Source organism: Bubalus bubalis, chromosome 2 (assembly GCF_019923935.1).
Source record: "Bubalus bubalis isolate 160015118507 breed Murrah chromosome 2, NDDB_SH_1, whole genome shotgun sequence".
In the NCBI taxonomy this organism is placed as follows: Eukaryota; Metazoa; Chordata; class Mammalia; order Artiodactyla; family Bovidae; genus Bubalus; species Bubalus bubalis.
The window spans coordinates 41,614,938-41,640,508 of NC_059158.1; the positions used below are offsets into that span (position 1 = coordinate 41,614,938).

General features: G+C 47.2%; 1 protein-coding gene across 2 annotated transcripts in view; it reads right to left on the reverse strand.

Moving 5' to 3' along the window:
* PNPLA1 (patatin like phospholipase domain containing 1) overlaps positions 1–23,543 on the reverse strand; it is a 55,559-nt gene extending 32,016 nt beyond the window's left edge. For both annotated transcript variants that reach the window (XM_025270904.3, XM_025270935.3), the window contains exon 1: positions 22,739–23,543. In XM_025270904.3, coding sequence (XP_025126689.3) covers positions 22,739–22,943 — 205 coding nt within the window. In that variant the 5' untranslated portion in view covers positions 22,944–23,543. The remainder of the gene's footprint in view (positions 1–22,738) is intronic.
* Between the last annotated feature and the right edge of the window lie 2,028 nt (positions 23,544–25,571).

Below are 25,571 nucleotides of genomic sequence, written 5' to 3' on the forward strand. Positions count from 1 at the left end.
GCTCTGGGCTGAAGGCAAGTGGGGTCTCAGGCCCTGCCCAATCTCCCTAGCCCATCCTGGAAAGGAAGGTCCTGAAAGCACAACCCTGAAACGCCTAAGGATCTAGGAGCTTAGGTCAAAAATGCTAAACCGACTCATTCTCTCATTTCACAGGTAAGAAATCCAGCAGGACAAAGGTTGAGCTCAATACACATGGCTGAATGGCGGGCTGGCTGGCGGGCTAAATGGAGAGATGAATAAAGAATGGATATATCCTAGGTCATACTGTCTATGTTAGCAGAAACTAGAACTAGAATCTATGAAAAAACTCACATTTTCCTTCTCTGTTCTGAATGCATTATTGGCTTTAGGCAAGAGCAAAACAACTCTGACCTAGTAAGCACTTAAATAAACAACTCCCCCCTACAAAAAAAAAAAAACCAACAACAACAACAATACTTCTTAAGGATAATGACAATTTTCCACACAGACCTTTTTTCTGGCCCTAAGGGTTTACCAAAGAATTGGCATTAAGAAGTTCAAATCATCCTATATCAGATTGCCATGGAAACAGCAGTGCCTGCCACTGGTGCATCACGTGGATTCCTATCAAGCTGCTGTGGTGCTTTTTCCCGGGGCCTGGGGCCTCACACAGCCCCTCTGTGCTTCTTGCCCAGAATGCAGGCATGATCTCCACAAATTTCCACTGAAGCATCTACTGATTATCTTGAGATGGAACAGGCAAAGAGAGTGTGTCCCAGCTCTATTCTTTCTGTTTTCTTTGGTGGACCCAGAAGTCTATTTGGAATTCTGCTCCAAGGTAGAAACAAATACTGCCCTCCCTCCAGGCTGTGTCCTGTCCCGCCTTACAGACTCTCCCTTCACTACTGTGGGGACACTGGGATAATGCAAGAGTTGTGAACTAGTCACCCTCCAGTCTTTGCGTGTGCGGGTATAGTCAGGGGACTTCCTGGTAAAACTCTGCTATAAAGAGAAAAGATCATCTCAGAGCATCTTCTCATTTGAGATTTGCACAAATTAGGGCGCCACTGCAGAGGAATGCCCATGCCTCCCTCTTTCAAAACCATGGTAATTGAAGTTCATTTCTGCTGACTGGCAGTATTCACTGCCCCAGCTGTCCAAGACTTCACTTAGTTGGGTCTGTGACCTACCTACATAGACCACCATTATGTTACGTGAGTCTTGAAGTTCTCATGAAACTACAGGGTTCATTCAGTCCCACTCTGCTGTTTATGGAGGAACCAGAGATCAAATTGCCAACATCCGTTGGATCATAGAAAAAGCAAGGGGATTCCAGAAAATCATCTACTTCTGTTTCATTGACCATGCCAAAGCCTTTGACTGTGTGCATCACAAAAAACTGGAAAATTCTTAAAGAGATGGGAATACCAGACCACATTACCTGTCTCCTGAGAAACCTGTATGCAGATCAAGAATCAACAGTTAGAACTGGACAGGGGACAATGGACTGGTTCAAAACTGGGAAAGGAGTACGTCAAGGCTGTATATTGTCACCCTGCTTATTTAACTAATATGCAGAGTGCATCATACAAAATGCTGGGCTGGAGGAAGCGCAGGCTGGAATCAAGATTTCTGGGAGAAATATCAACAACTTCAGATATTCAGATGATACCACTCTAATGGCAGAAAGCAAAGAGGAACTAAACAGCCTCTTGATGAGAGTGAAAGAGGCGAGTGAAAAAGCTGACTTAAAACTCAACATTCAAAAAACAAAGATCATGGCAGCCAGTCCAATCACTTCATGGCAAATAGATGGGGGAAAATTGGAAACAGTGACAGATTTTATTTTCGTGGGCTCCAAATTCACTGCAGATGGTGACTGCAGCCATGAAATTAAAAGATGCTTGCTCCTTGGAAGAAAAGCTATGACAAACCTAGACAGTATATTAAAAAGCAGAGACATCTCTTAGCCGACCAACATCTGTATAGTCAAAGCTACGGTTTTTCCAGTAGTCATGTATGGATGTGAGAGTTGAACCATAAAAAAGGCTGAGTGCTGAAGAATTGATGCTTTTGAACTGTGGTGCTGGAGAAGAGTCTTGAGAGTTCCTTGGACTGCAAGGAGATCAAACCAGTCAATCCTAAAGGAAATCAACCCTGAATATTCATTGGAAGAACCGAAGCTGAAGCTCCAATACTTTGGCCCCCTAATGAGAAGAGCTGTCTCATTGGAAAAGACCCTGATACTGGGAAAGATTGAGGGCAGAAGGAAAAGGAGATGACAGAGGATGAGATGGTTGGATGGCATCACTGACTCAATGGACATGAGTTTGAGCAAACTCAGGTAGATAGTGAAGGACAGGGAAGTCTGGTGTGCTGCAGTCCATGGGGTCGCAAAGAGTTAGACATGACTGAGTGACCAAATAACAACTGGCTACCACTCTTTGGTACCTCTTGGTGCCATGCCCTGTGCCAGGCTCCAAGGCCTCATAGTTTCATTTAATCTTCATGACATCCCTTTGAGGTAGGTACTATGGTTATCTCCTCTTTAGATGAGGAAATAGAAGCTCAACCAGTAGCTTGGCTAAAGTCACACGCTGGAAAACAGCAGAGCTAGGCCTTGAATTCTTGAGGGCCCCAAAGCCAGTGCTCTTTCCAGCACAGCCACTGTCTCCACCAGGGACATGCCCTTCATCTCCAGAGCCTCTGGTTCCTACAGTGAGGCGGGAGGGTCGGGGGGGTGGTGTGTGGGGGTGGCTGGTTCCATAGAGGCTCTTGGGATCTGCCTTGCTAGGGTTTAGTTTAGGCATAGCTCCTAAGGGCTCAGATATCCCTGGGAGACAGGAAGAGCAACAGAACTCAGATCACATCTTCAAACATATGCTCCCCTATCTGCAGACCCAGAGTCCTTTCTCAAGCCCGTCTCTTCTCTCATCAGTAAACAGAGTGCACAATCCTGCTTTTCTTCCCAATACACAGACTTCTATTTATTTACTGACTTTTTACTATCTCTGCAGACTTCAACCTAAAGCCCAGCTGAAGATCTGGGCCCCATCCCGATCACCCCCGCTGTTAGCTCTCTCTCCCCCATTACTGTCTGCACCATTTATCTCAGGCTGCCTTGAGTAGTCCATCCTGTCTCTGTGGCTAGCACATTCCTTGAGGACAGGACCTGTATTAAGAACACCCTCCTCCCCCATTATTGCCTAGCTCAGTGCCGAACACTTAGTAGGTATTCAAGAATGAAATGAAAGCCCTATCTAATGTTCCCTTATTTCTGTTTTGCTCCTCCTTATATCCCCAGCACTTAATTCAGTACCTGGCACACTCTGGGGACTTAATAAATGTGGAATAAATCAGTAATGAATGGTGAAGGACTCCCCTGGTGGTCCGGTGGATAAGAATCCGCCTGCCAATGCAGGGGACGTGGGTTCAGTCCCCGGTCCAGGAAGATTCCACGTGCTGTGGGGCAACTAAGCCTGTGCTCCACAACTACTGAGTCAGCTTTATAGAGCTTGTGTGCTGCAACCACTGAAGCCTGCTCCTAGAGCCCGTGTTCCACAACAGGAGAAGCCCCCGCGATGAGAAGCGCTTGTACTGCACCTAGACAGCAGCCCCCGCTCGCTGCAACTAGAGAAAACTGACACACAGCAATGAAGACCCAGGGAAGCCATAAATTAATCAATTAAAAAAAATAATGAATGATGAGAAACGAATGAATGAACTGAAGGAGGCAATCAAAGAGTATCTTCTCTATTAGACTGTTGGGACTCTTCCTGACTGCTGGTCAGGAAGGTGGAATTCTTCAGTGACTCAGCTGGACTTGGGGTTTCGAGGGGGCAAACCACAGAGCAGTTTGCTGTGTCAAGCCTGGTCCTAACTCTTGCCCCTACATCCATAGACACAGGAGCCTAAGCTGTGACTGAAGAGGAGATTCTTCTTTACATGGTGATCTCAGGAGGATAGAGGTGGGTTACCCTCAGGACTGATGAGTCAATTCCCAATTCAAATGTGAGTCAAACCAGTCTACATATTTGTTTATCATTTGTCTGCCTCTTTTTCCCTGTAGAATTGGAAATAGAACTCAAACCAAATTTGATCCCAAAGAGAAGCAAAGAAAACATCGCTATTTTAATACTAAGTGAGCGGGTCTAAAAATGGATCCACCAAATGTAGTGTAGGATCCTGGATTGGATCCTGGGACAGAAAAAGGACATCAATAGAAAAACTGGCACAATCTATAGTTGATGGTAACGTATCACCGTTAATGTCTGAGGGTTGGCAAATGGACTGTGGTTATATGAGAGGGTAACAATAGGTGACGGATGGGGGCTTCCCAGGTGGTGCTAGTGGTAAAGAACCTGCCTGCCAATGCAGGAGACACAGGAGATGCAGGTTTGATCCCTGGGTTGGTAAAATGCCTTGGAGTAGGGCATGGCAACCCACTCTAGTATTCTTGACTGGAGAATCCCATGGACAGAGGAGCCTGGTGGGCTGTAGTCCCTAGGGTGGCAGAGCATCGGACACGACTGAAGCGACTTGGCATGCACACATGGGTGAAGGATATACAGAACTATCTGTACCATCTTTGCAACTTTTCTGTATATCTATCATTATTTCAGAATAACAAATTTATTATTATTAAAGTAAAAAAAATAACGAACAAAGGTTGCCCAAGGCTATTAGACACACAGTGCTGCCACCCAGCAGGGGCTCAGTTAACATCTGCTAATATTGAGGGGACTGAATTAATATAGGTCACCTGCATGAGTTGCTTTCCAAATAGATGTTTCTACTGCGTAATCAACACATTCAGAATTTTACCCAATTTTCCATTTAACTGTCTTCTACTTTAGTCCAAAGGCTTGTTTGGAGAAAATAATTTTTTGTCTATTTGGTTGGAGAGATGAAACATGTAAAATACAAATTACTTTCTATTCAGTGAATTGAAAGATACTGATTCCAACACGACAGGGGGAGTTACAACCACCTCCACCCAGTGATGTCATTTCTGTACATTTTATAAAAAGGTATTTTTTTTTTTGCATACGTCATGTCATTTGATCTGGCTTCCTTAACCAATGTGCAAATGATTGCTTGGCCCATGGAGTTTGGTAGGAGAGCTGATGTGTTGCTTGCAAAGCAACTTCTGAAATCATTAGAGAAGATAAAGAAATGTAGGAATGAAGAGAGTCCCAGTCTTGGCTCATTGTGGTAGCTAATCTCTCTGAACACCTGTTTCCCACTTTGTAAAATGGGTATAAATATAGGATGGTGAGAAGATAAAAGTAAATGATTTATGCAAAGCTTTAAGCATAATACCTGGCACATTCCAAGGGCCTGATAAATAGTATTATTAGTGTGAGTCAGAGCAGAGTTCATGTTACAGAAAACACTGCCATCTCAGGCAGATGAAGAACTCTGGGGATGATTTTTGATGAGGACATTTTGATTCTGAAAAGTGCACCCAGCAGCCAGGGCTGAACTTCAGGTTGTATCTGGGCAACAACACACACATACGCTCGCTGGCAAGAGGCGGCAAGAGTGGTTTAAAGAACTTTGGAGAGGCTTCTGGTTCCACTAATAGAGCGCTGAGCTGAAAAGAAAACTCTCCAGCTTTAGTAACAACATTGTCTTCATCATCAGTGACCACAACAGAACTGTGGTTGACTTCACAAGTAAGAAAGAAAACAGAAATGAAAAAGGAACTGAAAGCCAGTGCTGAGTGAGAGAAAGCTGTTGCTGTGATTATTGGACCAGAAACTGGCAGCGACAGGGCCTTGGTTCTGGGCTGTGTGAGGGTCAGTTGAACCGAGAGCCTGCTTAAAGCCAGGGCCATCCAACAGCTGCTGGGCCAATGAAACATGGCAATGGCCTGCCTCTGTGTAGGGCTGTCAGTGAAACAACATAAAGTCTCCCGTAAACATGCAAAGCCCCCAAGCTGGCATTATCTGTGGCTTAGAGCTTGAATTGACACCACCTACAGGGTAATCACCATAAACATTGGTCCTGAGCTGCTGATCACCCTGGGCGCCTGGCCAGGGCCAAGGCAAACCAGCTCAGATAGTCAGTCCTTCCACTGCCCAGGCCGCACAGAATTCCCATAGAAAAACCAAGTCTTTGTGCAGATGAGTTCACAATTAAAGTATTAAAAAATATTAACCAGACCAGGTTGGAGTCCAGTTCTCTGTTTTAATAAATTTAACAACATCTCTAGGGTGTTCTTTCAGTTAAGTTTGAAAACTGCTACATGACCTATGCTTTTCCATTTCAAGATCATTTTCTTTGCTCTTGTTCATCCATTCATTCAACATTCATCCATCAAAGACTTATTTTGTGATGACTATTTGCCCAGCACATTCAGGATTTCTTTTGTCTCTCATCATAACGTCCTAAGGATGTGTTCCCACCCCCAAGTTCCAGATGGGAAAACTAAGGAGGCGGCAGGTCGCTGGTGGGCTGAGGACCAGCCCAGCCTAGCCCCTCATTCCTGGGAGCTGCGTTCTCCATCAGCCCTGCCGTGTCTTGTCCCTTGACTGAGCTACAAAGACAGGCACGTGGGTGACTGAGGAAAGAAAGCGCCAGAGCCAAACTTCTCACAGAGGCACTGTTGTCCTCTCAGCACCGGCCCGAGGCCCCAGTGGGTCCACTAACAGGAGTACCCCTGGGTCACCTGCAACAGCTTCAGCCGCCCGCGGCTCCAGGGCCTCAGGAGGGGTGGCAGGGGCTGCCCGAGGCGGCAGCGACCAGGCACGGGAGGCAGACCAAAACGCCAGTCTCCACTGCAGGAGGCAAGCCGGGTCCTGCTGTGCCCACGCGTGTGGGGTGGGGCCCCAGCTACGCCCCTGGGCCTCCCAGGGGCTCTGCAGGGTCCTTTTGGAACCCATATGCTGTCCGGAAGGACAGCTTGCCTTCCTTCCTGACAATGCAAGCCCGTCTGTTGCACCTGCAAATCTCACAGCCTGGAAGACTCTTCTCTCAGAAAACAAAGTTCTCCCTCCCTTCCTTCCGCCTCCGCGAGGCCTCCCCGCCCAGCCCACCTGACATCTCACCCTCTGATCACTCACCACACCCTTTGCTGGCTTTATTTTCTCCTTTGAGCATGCCTGTTGATGTTTTTCTATGTTGAGTTATTTATGGCTTGATTTCACGGAGGGAGAGCCAGCTTCATGAGGGCAGAGAGCTGTTTTGTTCGAGGCTGGATCCCTAGGACCTAGGATGAGCAACAGGGCAAATGGCCTGTCTTATCATTGTACATTCAGCCAGAAACTGGTCCTCAACTTTTTTGTCTGCACATTAAGTAGGTTAGACAAGAGCAGTGACTTTCAAACTTAAAACAAACAAAAAAAATAATTGGAGATCAGGGGAGGCACAGGAAAAAAAAAATCATTGGAACACTTCTTTAAATGAAATTTTATGAAGAATGGAAAATAGCAGGGTTGTACTCAATGAAGCTGGGGGAAGGCCGCAGGGCTTCAGTGTGTATCCTCTCCCTGCTCTTTTCTTCCTAGCCCCACCTCACCCACCTGCCAGAATCCTGGGGTTCCTTAGAACACAGTTTGGAAATCACTAGCCTGAGTGAGGTCCACCTTCAATCAGTCACTTCCACTTCAAAAGTTTAAATACAATCATCCATAAAGTTGAGGAGTTGGAGTTGCTGACTTTCCTTCTATGGCATTCTAGTATTATAAGTCATATTAGGTAAACCCCAAAGTAGAAATTGCAGACACATTCAGTGTCACGCCTGCCAAAGGCTGGCAATTGTCAGGAGTCTATCAAGCAGTACTTGTTGGACCAGTAGTTTGTGGGAGCCACGGGACCAATAAGATCTCAGATTGCTCAACCAATCTAGTTGATGGGATGAGACACAATGTCTGAAACAATTAAGACAGGATACCATCAAGTGGACAGATTCTATGGGTGAACTTGAGATCCTGGAAAGAGATCCAGTGGGGTAAAATGGGACGGTGTGTTGGGAAGAGGTGTTTACTCTGGATAGGACACCAGAAAGTCTAGGCAGGGGACACAGAAGGTCTGGGGGGGCACTCACATGCCTGCTGCCAGGAGGGCAGCCTGCTGATGGTTCAGTGCTGAGCCCCTCCTCAGCCAACACACTGGACTTGACCTGGTGTTTATAAAATCCAGATCTTGTCCCAGGAAGGACAGACTTTTTCCATCATCATCATCATATATCTCATATATCAAACTGTAACTACTATGACAATGACTGCTAGTTGTCCCCAGTATCCATTCTCCCCTTCTTCCTTAGCAGTTGAGCCTTCAATTTTTAGCTGGACACATGACATTCCAGAATAGAGTCTACATTTCCCAGGCTCCCTTGCAGTCAGGTGTGGTCATGAAAATGACTTCTGATCCGTGGGATGTGAGGTGACATGATGTGTGTCATCTTCAAGGCCTGCCCTCAGAGGGGAGATTTGTGCCCCCCTTTCCCCTCTGCAACTAGCTGGAATGCAGACGTGGTGAGGAGCCCTCTTGGACTGTGAGCAACACAGTGGAAGGAACCTGGGTCCTAACCTGGAGCCACCACACCAGCCTTGGGGGGCTGGGGTGCAAAGACCACAGGAGCGAGCAATGTTCTTGTGTTTTGTTGAAGCTCTGCCCCTCCAACCAGTGCAACCTGCAGTGTCAATCCGAGTTTGCAGAGCTCATTCCCAAGGACCACTGCTGATCCCGAGCAAGCTGTGGGGAGGGATTGGTAGGCATATTCCCTCCCACTGCTCCGTAGCTGAGCTGAGTCTCAGGGTGGCCTGGTCAAGGTCACTTGCTGCTGAGTGGATTGCTGGGACCAGAGGAAAGGGAAGGTGGACAGAGTTCAGACTTTGGGTTCAGACTAGCTCTAGTTTGAAGCCTACCTCGCTGCTTCCTAAACCCTGTTCTGAAAAACCATGTGAAAATAAGGTGAGTGGCTAACTAGACTCACAGTGTGACTGTAGACGCTTTTGTTCTCAGAATCCAGACAGCCTGCTTCCTAGACAAGTCCTCTTTCCCACCGGGATTCCCATCTCTGAGACAGGTGCCCTCCGAGAATCAGCCGTGGGAGCACCAAGGAACCAACAGGAGTGAGGAGACTCTCACAGGGGTGATGTCTGCGTTGGGACTTGGAGGATGGGGAGACAGGACACGGGGAGAAAAGAAAGGGGCCAGTACCCATGGGAGAGGGGACAGCTTGAGCCAAGGCACAGAGGCAGGACACATCCCGAGACTGCTATGCACTTGAAGAGGAGAACTCTCAATTCCAACCCTCAGCCTCAGCTCCCTCCTTTTCATATTTTACTTAGTGGTTTGGGTGTTTAGTGGGGTGTCACTGTGAGAAGGCAGTGGAAGAGATCTTGGAAAATAATTACTTCTAGAGGACAAAACAAAGTCACCTGATGAGCTCAGCTAAAAGGCAGCTAAAAGTCCCCTGCCCCTGTCCCCCACCCAGCAGGGGAACAGCCACTGAAGCTGGTACCCACCCAGCACCATTCTTTCCCAGGAGACCAACCAGCCTCACTCCCCCTGGGCTTCTCAGACTCAGTCCTTACCTGGAGAGATAACCTGTTGTGAAATGTTCCTGCAGAAAACAAAGCCTAGGGAGGCTACATGCAACTTCTATGCAGATTCAAAATTGTTTCAAAATGATATTAAAAGAAACAGAACAAAGCAGGGTTGGGAATATGCAGACGAAGCCCCATTGGTAAATATTGATAAGTGTTGAAGTTAGATGATGGGTGGGTTCTTGAGGGTGCATTATATTATTCTCTCCAAGACACTCTAAAATTTTCCACTTAAAAGGTTATTTAAGAGCTTCTCTGGTGGCTCAGTGGTAAAGAATCTGCCTGCCAACGCAGGAGACACGGGTTTGATCCCGGGCCAGGAGGATCTTACACGAGACTGAACAACTAAGCCTGTGCTTCACAACAATTGGGCCTGTGCTCTAGAGCTTGGGAGCCACAGCTACTGAGCGCATGTGCTGCAACTAGTAAACTCTGAGCTTTAGCAGCTGAGGAGCTAGTTTAGTTGGTTGAGTAGTAGTGTAGTTCTCTGTGCTCCACAACAAGAGAAACCACCGCAATGAGAAGCCCACGCACCACAGCTAGAGAGTAGCCCCCGCTCGCCACAACTAGAGAAAAGCCAGGCAGCAACAAAGACCCAGCACAGCCAAGAATAAATAAATATTTTTTTTAAGTTATTTAAGGACTTCCCTGGCAGTTCAGTGGTTAAGACTCCATGCTCCCAATGCAAGGGGCATGGGTTTGATCCCTGGTTGAGGAACTAACCACATGCCAAGCAGTGTGGCCAAAAAAGAAAGTTATTTGAAAGTTTAAGAAGTGTACATGAATGTTCATAACGACATCATTTATAATAGTTCAAACTAAAAACAACCCAAACATTCCCCGACAAATGGATTTTAAAAATGTGTTATATCCACATAAGGAAATATTATTCAACGATAAAAAGGAGTGAAGTACTGACGTGTGCTATAATGGATGAATTTAGAAAACACTACGCTAAGTGAAAAAAGCCAGACACAAAAGGACAAATATTGTATTGTATAGACTCCATTTATATTAAATGTCTAGCATAGGCAAATCTATAGAGACAAGAAGTAGGTTAGTGGCTGCCAGGCAATTGAATGGAGGAATTGAGAGGTAATAGCTAAGGGGTTTGGCGTTGCTTTGACAGGTAATTAAAATGTTGTATGATTGATTGTGATGTTGGAGATACAACTGCAAATATACAAAAAGCCATAGAAAAAGAGAAACAGCCAGTAGAGGCTCCCAACCATGGGTTTTCATAGGCTTCGATGTGAGCTTGGGCAAAGGGTGAGGTATGGACCAGCCCCTGAAACAAGGTCTGTCTTCCTCGGTTATGGCTCAGCCAGAGGAATTCACAGAATCTAGCCCAGTCTGAAGCCTCTGGAGCAACACCGTTTTTCTCTATTCTGGAAAAATCCATGCCCCATTAATAAATATGGAATTTTGTTAGTCCTCAACGCCTGACCCATTTTCTTTGCCCGGTTGTACAATCCTAGACTTGCAACGGGTAGTACATCTTAGTTTTGCCAAGGGCACTGGGGCTTAACTGAGGCTGAACACCAGGATCAGCTGGGAGTTGAATGAACACTGGTGCCGGCTTCCGCCCCAAGAGATCCTCATTTAATTAGTGTGGGGGAGAAGCCTGGGCAGTGGATGTTTTCAAAGCTCCCAGGTGATCGTGCAAGATTGAGAATCATTGACTAAGTGAAGAATTTTTTAATGACTAGGAAAAAAATATCAAAAGTGTGGCATGGAGTATGGTGAGTATTTAGTCATGAAACTTCTCTTTTAGATTTATGTTCACACTGGGTCACAATATGAAAAGTACTTCTTACTGTAACTTTCAGCCTGGGGGTTTGGAGACCCCAAGTTGACAGGTCCTGTCAGTCACCGAGATAAATGAAGGGGACCCACCAGTGGCAATCAGGTGCCCCCCAGCCTCTGCGTGGGCCTCTCCAAGGACAGATGTTCCCCTGCTTCCAAATAGCCCTTTCCCACCTTGGACAACTCTTGCTGAGTCAAAAGCTGCCTTTCTGAAACTCACTTCAAACCCTGACACCAGAGGACTGAGGACTTTACCACCCCCTGAAGGCATTATGTGTCCCAATGACGTGACTTTGCCCTGTTGTCAAGCAGAGTCCTGCTAGAAGCTGAGGCTCCTGCCCAACCTGTCTCTACATGTCAGATTTCTACTCATCTTTCAAGCCCCTGGACTTCCCTGGTGGCTCAGATGGTAAAGCATCAGCCTACAATGCAGGAGACTGGGTTCAATCCCTGAGTCAGGAAGATCTCCTGGAGAAGGAAATGGCAACCCTCTCCAGTATTCTTGCCTGGAAAATCCCATGGACAGAGGAGCCTGGTAGGCTACAGCCCATGGGGTCGAAAAGAGTAGGACTTGACTGAGCGACTTCACTTTACTTTTCAAGCCCTATCTCGATGTCCCTTCCATGAGGTCTTCCACTATGGGATCTGTTTGCTCTCTCCCTCTGCACTCTTCTGCCTTTTAATTTTCTAATATATGGTTGGAACTTGTTATACGATAACTCGTTGGTTACTGCCTTTGAGTTTGAGTAAACTGTGAGCTCCTTGAGGGCATGGGTGGAGCTTCATCTTGTGTTATATCTCTGTATCTTCTGCAGGGCCCTGTATATGCTCCATACACAATCATTGGATGAACGAATGAACAATTGGCTTGCCATGAAGTTTTTTTAGGGAGGAAGGTACCAAGTAGCAGCTTAAGTGGGGATGGGATTTTAAGTTCACCAAATCCTCATTCTTCAATAAGAGAAAAATGCATAACTTTGGCATTTGAGCTAGTGCTTGAAAGGTAAGTTGAAATTTGACAGGGACAGACAAGTCGAGGAGTAGTTTCTAGCCTCAGGTCGGAAATCCTGAATCCCCCCCACTGGTTGTCAGGGAAACCATCTCTCCTCGGGTAAATGAATGAACATTCATTCTCTAATGCAATTCTAATGAAAAACCAGGCTCTTGTGTTAAGTGTTTTGCAAACATTTTCAGGTGCCCCCAAATTGCCCCTAATGCAGAACTAGGCTCGTGTTAGCAGAAGATGGACCCACAGCTGCCTCCGCTTCCAATGAAGAGAACACCATCAGAGGACGGAAAAGCCCAGGCTGGGAACAAGAGGACGGGGCTCGGCCTGCAGGAGAGAGGCTGGGGGCGTGTGTTGAAGTAGTCTTTTTAAAAGAGATAAGCCTGTTGTTTGTATGCAGATAATATGATTAGTTACACTTAAAGTATAGAATAATCTACCAAGGAACTTTTAGAAATATTTGAGGATGTTCATGAGGTTGCCCAAGACAATATCAACAAACAAAAGCCATCAACATTACTTTATATCAGCAATAATCAATTGGATTAGAAAACGCCGTAGAAAACAGATCTTGTTTCCTATAGCAACAAAAGCTATTAAATCTCATAAAAGACACAAAAAATCTTTACTGAAGGACAAAAAAGGTCAGAAGAAATAGAGAGATGGGTAGGCTATTAATATATTATAAATGAGAAGCTATAATTTCAATCAAAATCCTAAGAGAGCTCTTTCACATGAGGGAAAAGGGGGTCAAGAATAAGAGTCAAGGGATTTCCCTGGTGGTACAGTGGATAAGAGTCTGTCTGCCAATGCAGGGGACACGGTTTTGATCCCTGGTCTAGGAAGATTCCATGTGCCACAGAGCAACTAAGCCCGTGCACCACAGTTACTGAGCCCGAGGACTGCACCTACTGAAGCCTGGATGCCTGGAGCCCACGCTCCACAAGAGAAGCCACCGCAATGAGAAGTCTGCAGACTGCAACTACAGAGTAGCCCCTGCTCACCGCACTAGAGGGAAAGCAAAGACCTAGTGCAACAACAACAAAAACAGGCACAAAGAGTGAGAGTCGATATTTGAAGAAGAAATTTTAAAAAGAAGGAGAAGGCTGCCATATATGCCATACCCCTTATTATAAGACTATCATGATCAAAATACTGTGATATAGTGCAGAAATAGGCAAATTCACCAATAGAAGAGAAGAGAGACTCCAGGGATTCCAGGAACTTGAATAAGCCAGAGGCAGCATCTCAAACAAGTGTGGGAAGTTCAGTTCAGTTCAGTTCAGTTCAGTCACTCAGTCGTGTCCGACTCTTTGCGACCCCATGAATTGCAGCACGCCAGGCCTCCCTGTCCATCACCAACTCCCAGAGTTCACTCAGACTCACGTCCATAGAGTAAGTATTGCCATCCAGCCATCTCATCCTCTGTCATCCCCTTCTCCTCCTGCCCCCAATCCCTCCCAGCATCAGTTTTTTCCAGTGAGTCAACTCTTCGCATGAGGTGGCAAAGTACTGGAGTTTCAGCTCAGCATCATTCCTTCCAAAGAAATCCCAGGGCTGATCTCCTTCAGAATGGACTGGTTGGATCTCCTTGCAGTCCAAGGGACTCTCAAGAGTCTTCTCCAACACCTCAGTTCAAAAGCATCAATTCTTCAGCACTCAGTCTTCTTCACAGTCCAACTCTCACATCCATACATGACCATAGGAAAAACCATAGCCTTGACTAGATGGATCTTTGTTGGCAAAGCAATGTCTCTGCTTTTGAATATGCTATCTAGGTTGGTCATAACTTTCCTTCCAAGGAGTAAGCATCTTTTAATTTCATGGCTGCAGTAACCATCTGCAGTAATTTTGGAGCCCAAAAAAAAAGTCTGACACTGTTTCCACTGTTTCCCCATCTATTTCCCATGAAGTGATGGGACCAGAAGCCATGATCTTCGTTTTCTGAATGTTGAGCTTTAAGCCAGCTTTTTTACTCTCCACTTTCACTTTCATCAAGAGGCTTTTTAGTTCCTCTTCACTTTCTGCCATAAGGGTGGTGTCATCTGCATATTTGCGGTTATTGATATTTCTCCCAACAATCTTGATTCCAGCTTGTGCTTTATCCAGCCCAGTGTTTCTCACGATGTACTCTGCATATAAGTTAAATAAGCAGGGTGACAATATACAGCCTTAACGTACTCCTTTTCCTATTTGGAACCAGTCTGTTGTTCCATGTCCAGTTCTAACTGTTGCTTCCTGACCTGCATACAGGTTTCTCAAGAGGCAGGTCAGGTGGTCTGGTATTCCCATCTCTTTCAGAGTTTTCCACAGTTTATTGTGATCCACACAGTCAAAGGCTTTGGCATAGTCAATAAAGCAGAAATAGATGTTTTTCTGGAACTCTCTTGCTTTTTCCATGATCCAGCGAATGTTGGCCATTTGATCTCTGGTTTCTCTGCCTTTTCTAAAACCAGCTTGAACATCAGGAAGTTCACGGTTCACGTATTGCTGAAGCCTGGCTTGGAGAATTTTGAACATTACTTTATTAGAGTGTGAGATGAGTGTAATTGTGCGGTAGTTTGAGCATTCTTTGGCATTGCCTTTCTTTGGGATTGGAATGAAAACTGACCTTTTCCAGTCCTGTGGCCACTGCTGAGTTTTCCAAATTTGCTGGCATATTGAGTGCAGCACTTTCACAGCATCATCTTTCAGGATTTGAAACAGCTCCACTGGAATTCCATCACCTCCACTAGCTTTGTTCGTGGTGACGCTTTCTAAGGCCCACTTGACTTCACATTCCAGGATGTCTGGCTCTAGGTCAGTGATCACATCATCGTGATTATCTGGGTCATGAAGATCTTTTTTGTACAGTTCTTCTGTGTATTCTTGCCACCTCTTCTTCATATCTTCTGCTTCTGTTAGGTCCATATCATTTCTGTCCTTTATTGAGCCCATCTTGCATGAAATGTTCCCTTGGTATCTCTAATTTTCTTGAAGAGATCTCTAGTCTTTCTCATTCTGTTGTTTTCCTCTATTTCTTTGCATTGATCGCTGAGGAAGGCTTTCTTATCTCTTCTTGTTATTCTTTGGAACTCTGCATTCAGATGCTTATATCTTTCCTTTTCTCCTTTGCTTTTCACTTCTCTTCTTTTCGCAGCTATTTGTAAGGCCTCCCCAGACAGCCATTTTGCTTTTTTGTATTTCTTTTCCATGGGGATGGTCTTGATCCCTGTCTCCTGTACAGTGTCACGAACCTCAGTCCATAGTTCATCAGGCATTCTATCGATCACATCTAGGCCCTTAAATCTATTTCTCACTTCCACTGTATAATCATAAGGGATTTGATTTAGGTCATACCTGAATGGTCTAGTGGTTTTCCCTACTTTCTTCAATTTAAGTCTGAATTTGGCAATAAGGAGTTCATGATCTGAGCCACAGTCAGCTCCCAGTCTTGTTTTTGTTGATTATATAGAGCTTCTCCATCTTTGGCTGCAAAGAACATAATCTGATTTTGGTGTTGACCATCTGGTGATGTCCATGTGTAGAGTCTTCTCTTGTGTTGTTGGAAGAGGGTGTTTGCTATGACCAGTGCATTTTCTTGGCAAAACTCTATTAGTCTTTGCCCTGCTTCATTCCGTATTCCAAGGCCAAATTTGCCTGTTACTCCAGGTGTTTCTTGACTTCCTACTTTTGCATTCCAGTCCCCTATAATGAAAAGGACATTTTTTTTGGGTGTTAGTTCTAAAAGGTCTTGTAGGTCTTCATAGAACCGTTCAACTTCAGCTTCTTCAGCGTTCCTGGTTGGGGCATAGACTTGGATTACTGTGATACTGAATGGTTTGCCTTGGAAACGAACAGAGATCATTCTGTTGTTTTTGAGATTGCATCCAAGTACTGCATTTCGGACTCTTTTGTTGACCATGATGGCTACTCCATTTCTTCTGAGGGATTCCAGTCCTCAGTAGTAGATACAATGGTCATCTGAGTTAAATTCACCCATTCCAGTCCCTTTCAGTTCGCTGATTCCTAGAATGTCAACATTCACTCTTGCCATCTCTTGTTTGACCACTTCCAATTTGCCTTGATTCATGGACCTATCTTTCCAGGTTCCTATGCAATATTGCTCTTTACAGCATCAGACCTTGCTTCTATCACCAGTCACATCCACAGTTGGATATTGTTTTTGCTTTGGCTCCATCCCTTCATTCTTTCTGGAATTATTTCTCCACTGATCTCCAGTAGCATATTGGGCACCTACTGACCTGGGGAGTTCCTCTTTCAGTATCCTATCATTTTGCCTTTTCATACTGTTCATACTTAAGCGTGGGCGGCTGCGACTGGCGCACTTAAGCGCGGCGGAGAGGAGCTACCCCACCTCTGAGGTCAGGGGCAGAAGCCGGGAGGACCCCATGCCCGAAGGGCTGTGGCCAAGAGGAGTTACCCCACATCCGAGGTCAGGGGTGGCGGCCGGGAGGAGTTACCCCACGCCCGGGGCATGTCCAAGGAGCGGTGGCTGCGGGGACGCAGGAGGGCCTAGAGGAGCTATCCCACGTTGAAGGTCAGGAAGGGCGGCAGTGAGGAGATACCCTTTGTCCAAGGTAAGAAGCAGTGGCTGTGCTTTGCTGGAGCAGACGTGAAGAGATACCCCACGCCCAAGGTAAGAGAAATCCAAGTAAGACGGTAGGTGTTGCAAGAGGGCATCAGAGGGCAGACACACTGAAACCATACTCACAGGAAACTAGTCAATCTAATCACACTAGGACCACAACCTTGTCTAACTCAATGAAACTAAGCCATGCCCGTGGGGCAACCCAAGACGGGCGGGTCATGGTGGAGAGGTCTGACAGAATGTGGTCCACTGGAGAAGGGAATGGCAAACCACTTCAGTATTCTTGCCTTGAGAACCCATGAACAGTATGAACAGTATGAAAAGTGTGGAAAGAGTTGCCTACAAATACTGTGGGGTATTTGGTTACCACAATCAAAATCTTCTATTTCTACCTCAAAAGAGCTACAAAATAAATTTCAGATGGATGAACTTAAATATGAAAGAGCAAAATTTCCAAACTCTTGAAAGAAAATACAGAAGTAATCATTGTAACAAAGTAGAGGTATTAAAAAACACAAATTGTAGGAGGAAAAGATTTGATATCCCTGACTGCATCAAAATTGGAATTTTCTGAGTAACAAAAGACATTGTCAGATAAAAAGGCAAGCTGTGGAATGAGATAAGTTAGCTACAATGTCCATAACTGACAAATGATTCATGTACAGCCTATATAAAGAACACCCACATGTTGAAGAGAAAAAGATTACCAGGAAAGGGTCATGAGCAGGTAAGTTACAGAAGAGGAAACACAAGTGGGGACTTCCCTGGTGGTCCAGTGGCTAAGATTCTATGCTCCCAATGCGGGGTCCTGGATTCGATCCCTGGGCAGTGAACTAGACCCCACATGTTGCAACTAAAGATCTCCCGTGAACTAAGACCCAACACAGCCAAGTAAAATGTTTTGTTTGTTTCTTTTAAGAGAAAACACAAGTGGTTGATAAATACATTGAGATGCTTAACAGCACTAGTAATCAGGGTCTGCAGATTAAATAAGCAAAATAAAATGAGATATAACTTCACATTCATCATATTGACTTAAAACTCTTCAGTCTTGGGAGTTCACTGGTGGCCTACTGGTTAGGATTCTGCACTTCCACTGCCGTGGCCCAGGTTTAATCCCTAATCAGGGAACTGAGATCCTGCCAGCCACCTGGTGTGGCCAAAAAAATAAAAAAACCCTACAGTCTGATAGTCCCAAAGGTTGATGATGACTTTGTGGGGAAATCAGGAACTGCTAGTGGTTAAATATATGGATGTGAGAGTTGGACTATAAAGAGAGCTGAGCTCAGAAGAATTGATGCTTTTGAACTGTGGTGTTGGAGAAGACCCTTGAGAGTCCCTTGGACTGCAAGGAGATCCAACCAGTCCATCCTAAAGGAAATAAGTCCTGGGTGTTCACTGGAAGGACTGATGTTGAAGCTGAAGCTCCAATACTTTGGCCACCTGATGTGAAGAGCTGATTCATTTGAAAAGACCCTGATGTTGGGAAAGATTAAGGGCAGGAGGAGAAGGGGATGACAGAGGATGAGATGGTTGGATGGCATCACCAACTCAATGGACATGAGTTTGGGTAAACTCTGGGAGTTGGTGATGGTCAGGGAGGCCTGGCGTGCTGTGGTTCATGGGGTCGCAAAGAGTCGGACATGACTGAGCAACTGAACTGAACTGAACTGAACTGAGTGGTTAAATTGGTACAACCACTTTGGCGAATAATTTAGCCAAGTCTGGTAAAGTTCATGTGATATGTATCCTAGGGAAACATTCCATGTGGACCTGAGAGACCCAAACAAGGATGCTCATTGCAGTGTTGTTTATAACAACAAAAACTTGGCCATGTCCATCAACAGGATGGCTAAATGAACCACAATACAGTTTTAATTGAATAGATCCGAAAAGAGGTGAAGAAGATTAAAGAAAATCAGGAGACTGAGTCCTGGTTCTTGCTCTGCTTCTAACTGATGACAGGATGGGACAAGTCATGTGTCCCTCTTTGCTGAATGCTCTCCCCAGACGTTCTCGTGGCTCACTCCCTCCCCTCCTTCAGGTCTTTGTGCAAATTCCACCTACTCAGAGAGGCTTCCTTGACCCTGGTGTCCATACAACCAGCATCCATGCCCCCTGACACTGCTTTGTCAAGAAGCAGAGTGGCGAGATTTCCCTAGTGGTCCAGTGACTAAGACTCTGAGCTCCCAATGCAGGGGGCCTAGGTTCAATTCCTGGTCAGGGAATTAGATCCCATGACTAAATATCCCTCATGCCACAACGCAGATCCTGAATGCCACAACTATGACCTTGGTGCAGTCAAGTAAATAGATATTTATTAAAAAAAAAAAAAAGCAGCAGCAGCAAAGTGGCTTAAAGGTCAGGCTAGGTTAAAACACCAGCTTTACCAACTACTGTTTGCATGACCTTAGGCAAGTGATTTAAGCTTTCTGTGACTCAGTTTCCTCCTCTGTAAAATGGAGATAATAGTAGTTTTCACCTCAGAGGGTTGCTGTGAGGACTGAATGAGTTAATACACCAAAGAGAACAGTGCCTGATTCGGGGGAGGGCTGGTTAGTAGTAAATTGCATGGCAGTTAAAATGAATGAAGTACACTTGAGTGACGGTGGCTCAATCTCATAAACATGCTGCTGAATGAAAAGACCACACCCCTCACCCTTCCCTGAACTTCCCTCCCAGTCACAGGCATGTGGCCGGCACGCAGACCAGCCCTCGGTCACACCGCCGTCAGGGGCCCTTCTCATGGGTCTGAGTCCCTGTCCCCTGGCATCCATGTCCCTCACAGCCTGGCCAAGTCAGTTTTCAGTTCAGTTCAGTCATGTCCGACTCTGCGGCCCCATGGACTGCAGCAAGCCAGGCCTTCCTGTCCATCACCAACTCAAACTCATGTCCATTGAGTCGGTGATGCCATCCAACCATCTGGGCAGTGTTTATTGATTGAACTGGATTAATTCTGAAAGTTCTCAAATGCCCGAAGACAGAGACACCACTGACCCTTCTGGCTGGTGCATTTTAAGAAGTTGAACTAAAGACATGAGGAAATGGGGGCAAGGGAGCAGGCGAGTGACCCAAGTACCTAGAATGAGAGAAATCCCAGAAAAGGGGGTGTCTCCAAGGGGAGGGAGTCTGTGACTCCAAGACCAGGGAGTAGAGGATGCTCACTCCAGCCCCTTTCTGAAGGCCTGTCCTAGGGTCCACTGGGTAACTGAAGGATGAACTGCTACATTCACAGAGGACTTGTCATTAAAAAAAAGATCTAGAAGGATCCCAGCAGAGTCCTTCCACGGGCTCCAGGAGGAGAAGTGGGATTGGGGACAAGGGGGGAGGTGAGTGAAGGCTTCTTTTTCCCTTTATACTCTAAATACTTTTGCATTGTTTGAATCGAGAAAGAAGTGATCACTTGTGAATTATGAGAAAAAAAAAATTTGTCTTGCGTGGAAGGGGTACTCAGGGAATGGGTATTACAATTATTATTTAAAACAGAGAGAAAGACATCTCACCTAGCACAGATCTGCAGGCAGGAAGGGGCCCTGCTGGCTCCCCTCCTCACTCTGCAGTGGGCCCCTCATCCCTGGCCCTTCCTCCAACGTGCACCCTAAAGCTGACGCCCTCACTGCGCTCACCGCCCGGCCACCTGCCCTGTTCATCCCTTGCTTCAGAGAACAGTCTTCTACTGCTCTCCCTGTTTCTTTCCTACCCCCCCCCTTTTTTATTGCTCATTCAACTCTATTTTTTGTATTTATTTATTTTTGTCAACTTAATTTTTATATTAATTTATTTTTAATTGTCAACTTTATTATTTTTTTATATTTATTTTTAATTGATGATTGCTTTACAATATTGGTTTGATCTGTGTCACATATCTACATGAATTAACCATCAGTGTACATACGCCCCCTCCCTCTTGAATCTCCCTCCTTTCTCCCACCCATTCCCACCCCTTTGGGTTGTTACAGAGCCCCAGTTTGAGTTCTCTGAGTCAGAGTCCCTTGGACTGCAAGGAGATCCAACCAGTCCATCCTAAAGGAAATCAGTCCTGAATATTCATTGGAAGGACTGATACTGAAGCTGAAGCTGCAATACTTTGGCCACCTGATGTGAAGAGCTGACTCATTGGAAAAGACCCTGATGCTGGGAAAGGTTGAAGGCTGGAGGAGAAGGGGATGACAGAGGATGAGATGGTTGGGTGGCATCACCGACTCAATGGAGATGAGTTTGGGTAAACTCCGGGAGTTGGTGATGGACCGGGAGGCCTGGGGTGCTGTGGTCCATGGGGTCGCGAAGAGTTGGACACTGAGCGACTGAACTGAACTGAACTGAGTCGTACAGCAAATTCCCACCGGCTGTCTATTTACATGCGTTAGTGTATATGGCTCCACGCTACTCTCCCCTTCATTTCACCCGCCCCCCACCTCCCCCAGCGTTGCTCTCCTTGTTTCTGCCCTCCCCCCTTCGTCTCACTCTGCACAGCGGGGCAGTTGACACATACCAACCAGTTCACTCACTCAGGCCATTAACCCTCTAATGTAACCTGAGAATGAGACGCGAGTAGAATCTCAGCTGGACAGAGTAGAAACTGCGGCACAGAGCATCCAGCCCTGACGGGGACCCAACGCCTGAGGACTGGGCTCCAGCCCCCGCTCTCGGCCACCTGTCCCCTTTGCCTCCCTCCTTCCTCCCCACTCCCCAGGAGTGAAATTGGTTCTCCCCGCTACGAGGTCCACGTGACCTGGCCCCTGCCTGCCCCTCCAGCCTCACCCCCAAGCCCCCTCCTCACTCCCCAACACCACGGGCTCCCCGGCTGGTCCTGCACCCAGAACCGTCTTTTTTCCCCAATCATCAAATGGCTTGCTCTCTCGCTTTGCTCGGATTTCTGCTTGAATGTCACCTCCTCCAAAAGGGCCTCCCTGACCACCCTTCCTCAAACAGTCCTCACTTTATTCTCTGACCCTTTCCTGCTGTGATTTTATTCATAGTTCTTATCACTTCCTGATCTGATGTTATGAGACTACTTGTTTGGAGGCTTATCATGTGCGTCCACTCTCTCTAGAATTTCTGTTCCGTGAGGGCAGGGACTTTGTCCCCAGTGCCCAGAACACAGGCTCGCACAGAATGGTAGTGCAGCAAATGAGTAAATGCTCCCGCTGCCCGCTCCGGGACCGGGTCTGGGCCTGCCGTGTGGGCTGCTCGGAACAGTCCACTCCCCTTTCACAGGATGGCGCTCCTGCTTCTCCGTGTGTCGCCCCATCCTTCCTTCCGGGCCCCCTGGACAAATGGGGCAGCAGGCAAAGTGAGGCCTCCCATATTCCTTCCCAGTTTCCCTCCGCCAACCCCTCTGTCCATCCCTCCAAGCCCAGGGCTTTCACTTCCAGCCACTTGGAAGCTGGTCTCACGAATCCACCCCCACCAAGATGATGAAGATGTCAATTTGTCCTTCCCAAGGATATTTGTATTTTTAAATGAGGCCAGGATGGAGCAGCTCTTCACCCATTGTATGCCTGTGTCGTGGTGTAACTCCCAAGACAGGATGTTTCAGAGAGATACCGCCTTTCCCTCTCCCAGACCCTGGGAGACAGTGTCACAGGTCAGGGTGCTGAGGGAGAGGGAAACAAATTGCCAAGCTCAGCCAGTGGGTCAGAGACTGGGACCCAGCAAACCCTGAACACAAATGCTATCCCACTCAACCTACATCTTCCCTTCCCACCACCCAGAAGACCTGGCTTTGTTCCCCAAAGTATCCTCAAGCCACCCTCAGGTTCTGCTTTGTAGAACCCCTCCAGAAGCTCCCCAGGGAATCCAGAACAAAAGCCTTACCCATTTCGATCCCACAGATGACCAAGGCTGCCACCACCGCACCTGCTGATGTCCCAGCGAAGCGATGGGCTGTTTCCAGCATCCGGGGGGCCAGGTCCCGAAGGGCATCCACCGCCCCGGCCTGGTAGAAGGAGAGGAACCCACTGCCCGAGAAGGAGATGGAATGAGGGGTGTCAGGGTCCCCCTTGAACACCTGTTCTTCCATCTCCTCAACCTGGGACCTCCCGGGGAAGGGAGGAACCTCTCAGTGCCGATGTGCCTGAACGTCAGCCAGTCTCCTGTCGAAACTTGCGGCCGACCTTCCCTGCCAGCCCAGAGCCTGGAATGTGGCTGTCGCTCCCTGGGCGGCTGGGACACCCACGGTGGCTCAGGCAGCAGCTGCCTGGGCCTGTTGAGCTCGGTCAGGAGGCAGCCCCAAAGCCTGGTAAAGGCCCCGGTGGGCAGTGTCCTGGCCCTGTGAGTGCCCTCCTCTGCACTTGCCTGGTACCACTTGGATCGCAGGTGGCCGCCACGCAGGGCCGGGCCCGGGAAGAGGTGCTGCTCAGCCCTGAGTCCCAAAGGGTTCACTCATTGGGTTGCAAAACCTCCACGGATGGGTATGGGATGGCACCTCCCTCCCCCGCACGCTGCAGCTGTAAAGGGAGTAAACGCTGGCCTCCCTCCAGGAAAGGGTATTCCTTTCCCACAGCGACAGGGCTGCCAAGTTGGCTCTGGTTTCTGAAGGAGACTCAGCTCACGGCACCCATGCCCCCACCGCGACGCCCCTCCCTGGGATCCTGCTCCAGGCTCTGGGTGGCGTGTGTGAGGTGTGACACAATTATTTTTATTTGTTCTTGCATAAGTGCCCCTTTGCTTACTCATCTGTTTATTCACATGTTAGGACTGGCCACCGGCAAAATTGTAAAGGAAAAGAGTTTGGGCTCCAGGGCCCCCACCCACCGCCTCTCCAGCTCTCACCTTCTCTCCTCCGCCCTTTGCCAACACGCCAACTCTTAGCACTCTCTGTCTAAACCCTGAATCTCTGCGCTGTATCCTAAGTGTCCCGTAAGAAGTCAATCTGAAATCTCCATCATTCTGTGTTAGGGCATCATACTGTATGCTCATTTTGAAATGAGACATTTGAAATGTCAGTATTCATGACATCTCATGTCATGAAGTCACATGTTTGAGATGTCAGTAATCCCAAGGATGAACAGCTTGGGACTTCAGGTGTGGGGGCATCTGGGTCAGAGCAGAGAGATGATTTGGAGCCTAAAGGGAAAGGCAGGTGGTGGGGAGACCAAGGGTAGCTCCAGGGAGCCCTGGTCATGCCAGTCTGGAGCAGTGCAACATGGCCCTGGCAAGGAGAGTCTTCCTCACTACCAGCAAATGTCACTGCCCAAGGATGTTGCAAGACAGCGAAGTGGCAGGTGTCCCCCTTCTCTGTCCCCCCCAGGGCACACAGAAGCTGAGTCAGAATTGGAATGGAGACACAAAGTCTCCTGCCCAACACTCAGTCCAGCTCCATACTCTGCTAGGATGTGATAGCCACACTGAACCCACCAGGGGAAGTGAAGTGAAATGAAGCGAAATTCGCTCAGTCGTGTCCGACTCTTTGCGACTTCATGGATTGTAGCCTACCCGGCTCCTCTGTCCATGGACTTCTCTAGGCCAGAATCCTGGAGTGGGTAGCTGTTCCCTTCTCCAGGGCATCTTCCCAACCCAGGGATCGAACCTAGGTCTCCCACATCCCAGGTGGATTCTTTACCATTTGAGCCACCGGGGAAGCCCAAAACCCACCAGGGGACCTCCGGCCAACTCTGTTCACCTTACTGATCTAGTGGAACTTCACACTGGGGAGCAGTGCTCAGTGTTCGGTCAGGAAGGGTTTTCTGTCTTGGGTAGGTAGTTCCAGCTATTTGAGAAGGGAACTCCTGACTAAATGTATCTGTAACAGAGAAAACGTGTGCACATCTGTGTCTGTGCTTGTGTGTATGTGTGCAGACTCACATACACACACACACACAGATCTGAGGCCACAGACAGGCTGGGGTGAAGAGTAGGGTGAGGCTGGGTGGAGTCCAATCAGCTTTTGGCACATTGGGGCCCTGCCTCCGGGAGATGGTAGAGAGTGGAAGCCCCGTCCCCTAACACTGACACCTACACTTGGAAACAAGATAGACAAATGAGAACCATACAAGGGAGTCTATAATTAGGTACCAAATTGTGCAGGGCTGAGACTCCTGCCAGAAAAGTTCAGAGATGAGAGTGAGCAGCATGGGCTGGAACCTTCAGAGAAGCTATGTGATAGAGTTGTGGGTTGGGGGGTTTAAAGAAGCTAGCAGGAGGAGGGCGGGTACTATGGCAAGAAGCAGTGTGCAGTCCTTACAGAGGGTGAAGGGGTGTGATGGCAAGCAGTTACACAGGATGAAGGATTAGACAGGAGTGGGTTGAAGCCCAGTTCTATTATGTATAAGCAATGTGACATGTGGTAACCTCTCCAGGCCTCAGTTTTCCTCATCTGTAAAATGGGGACAGTAATGCATATACTGTACAGGAACTGTTAAAACATAAGATATGGTTATAAAATGCCTGGCACATGGTGTGTCTCTTATTATCAAAGGGCAATAAGGGCCAAGGTTTCTAGAACAGGTGGAGCTGGGAGCCAAGGTGGAATAGAAAGATGGGGTCAACAGAAGAAGGTGGGATGCACTTGCAACATGTAGGAGGAGCTAGAAGAATTCTCGAGGGGGAGAGTCTTGGAAAGGCAGTGTGACAGGCTGGAGGATGAGGAAGGAGGATAGAGCTACATCCTCCTAAGGATGTTGGCGGCCAGGTTACAGAGGCGGCTGAA